The sequence below is a fragment of the Anneissia japonica genome, unplaced genomic scaffold, assembly GCF_011630105.1.
Source record: "Anneissia japonica isolate Jap-2015-1 unplaced genomic scaffold, ASM1163010v1 scaffold27478_len1035_cov112_single, whole genome shotgun sequence".
NCBI lineage: Eukaryota > Metazoa > Echinodermata > Crinoidea > Comatulida > Comatulidae > Anneissia > Anneissia japonica.
This window is the reverse complement of record NW_022726951.1, coordinates 1-1,035: the sequence shown is the minus strand read 5'-3', so window position 1 is coordinate 1,035 and position 1,035 is coordinate 1. Positions and strand designations below refer to the sequence as shown.

Below are 1,035 nucleotides of genomic sequence, written 5' to 3'. Positions count from 1 at the left end.
TCCTGCTTGACCCTTATGAGCATCATCACTGGTTAAAACCTATCAATGTTTGAGTTCCTCAGAATCATTCTCCTCCACCTCACTGCCGTCGTAGTTCTGTAACACGGCTTTGTGTTGATTGTTCCACAGTTGTGTGTATAAACTATCAGGGTTGCTAAGCAACATATAGTGGCTTCCTCGTTCTTTTACAAAACCATTCTCAAGGACAAAGATCTCGTCACAGTCAACGACTGTTGAGAGGCGATGTGCTATGAACAGGGATGTTTTGCCTTGGGTTACTGTTTGCATCGAGTCTAAGATATTCTGAAAGAAAACAATTGGTATAGTAATAATCATACTGTACTTGTATCCAAAAATTTATTAAGATATATAGTGTTAAGTAAACATTTGCACTGTTGAATAGCCAACAGGACAGTAACTGAATGCACATAAAAATATTGTTTTATAATCTGTTATGCTCTACACAATATACTTTAACATTTCTGGTTAAAAACTTTAGAGGAAATACTGCACCTATTCTTGTATTTTTGTTCACGTGATGGCGTGATGTTGCTTACCTGTTCTGTAATTGAGTCGAGAGACGAAGTAGCTTCATCGTATAAAATAATCGGGGGGTTCTTGAGTATAGTCCTAGCTATTGCAACACGCTGTTTTTCACCACCTGCAATACAATATTTTATAATAAATTGGATATTAAAATATTAGTTGCAAGCAAAATTTGTCATTGTACTTTTTCTGAATTGTTAACAGAAACATTTTCCCCATTCAGCAAAGCTGATTGATTTGAAACATTGATAAAGATTTTGGAGTGGTGAGCTGATCACTTATATTCTTTAGTTTGGGCCCCACACTAAAAGATTTGCATACAGTGGGCCCCCCTTTTCTCAGAAATATTCTGTAATTATCTTTTGTAAAGGCACCCTGAATGCTCTATACCTAGTTTCTTAGGCTTTGAAAGTGGGGAGCTAACCGTAATAAAATCATTTTAAATTCATTGTTTTCTATAACCATGAAACAAACTAGCTGTAATATACC

General features: G+C 35.7%; 1 protein-coding gene across 1 annotated transcript; it reads right to left on the bottom strand.

Annotated features, from left to right (window-relative positions):
- Positions 1 to 661, bottom strand: LOC117113375 (ATP-binding cassette sub-family B member 7, mitochondrial-like; the record flags this gene model as incomplete). The annotated part of the gene is made up of 2 exons (XM_033256680.1): positions 1 to 303; positions 558 to 661. Coding segments are annotated over 2 exons (365 nt in total), but the record flags the coding sequence as incomplete, so codon positions are not given.
- Between the last annotated feature and the right edge of the window lie 374 nt (positions 662 to 1,035).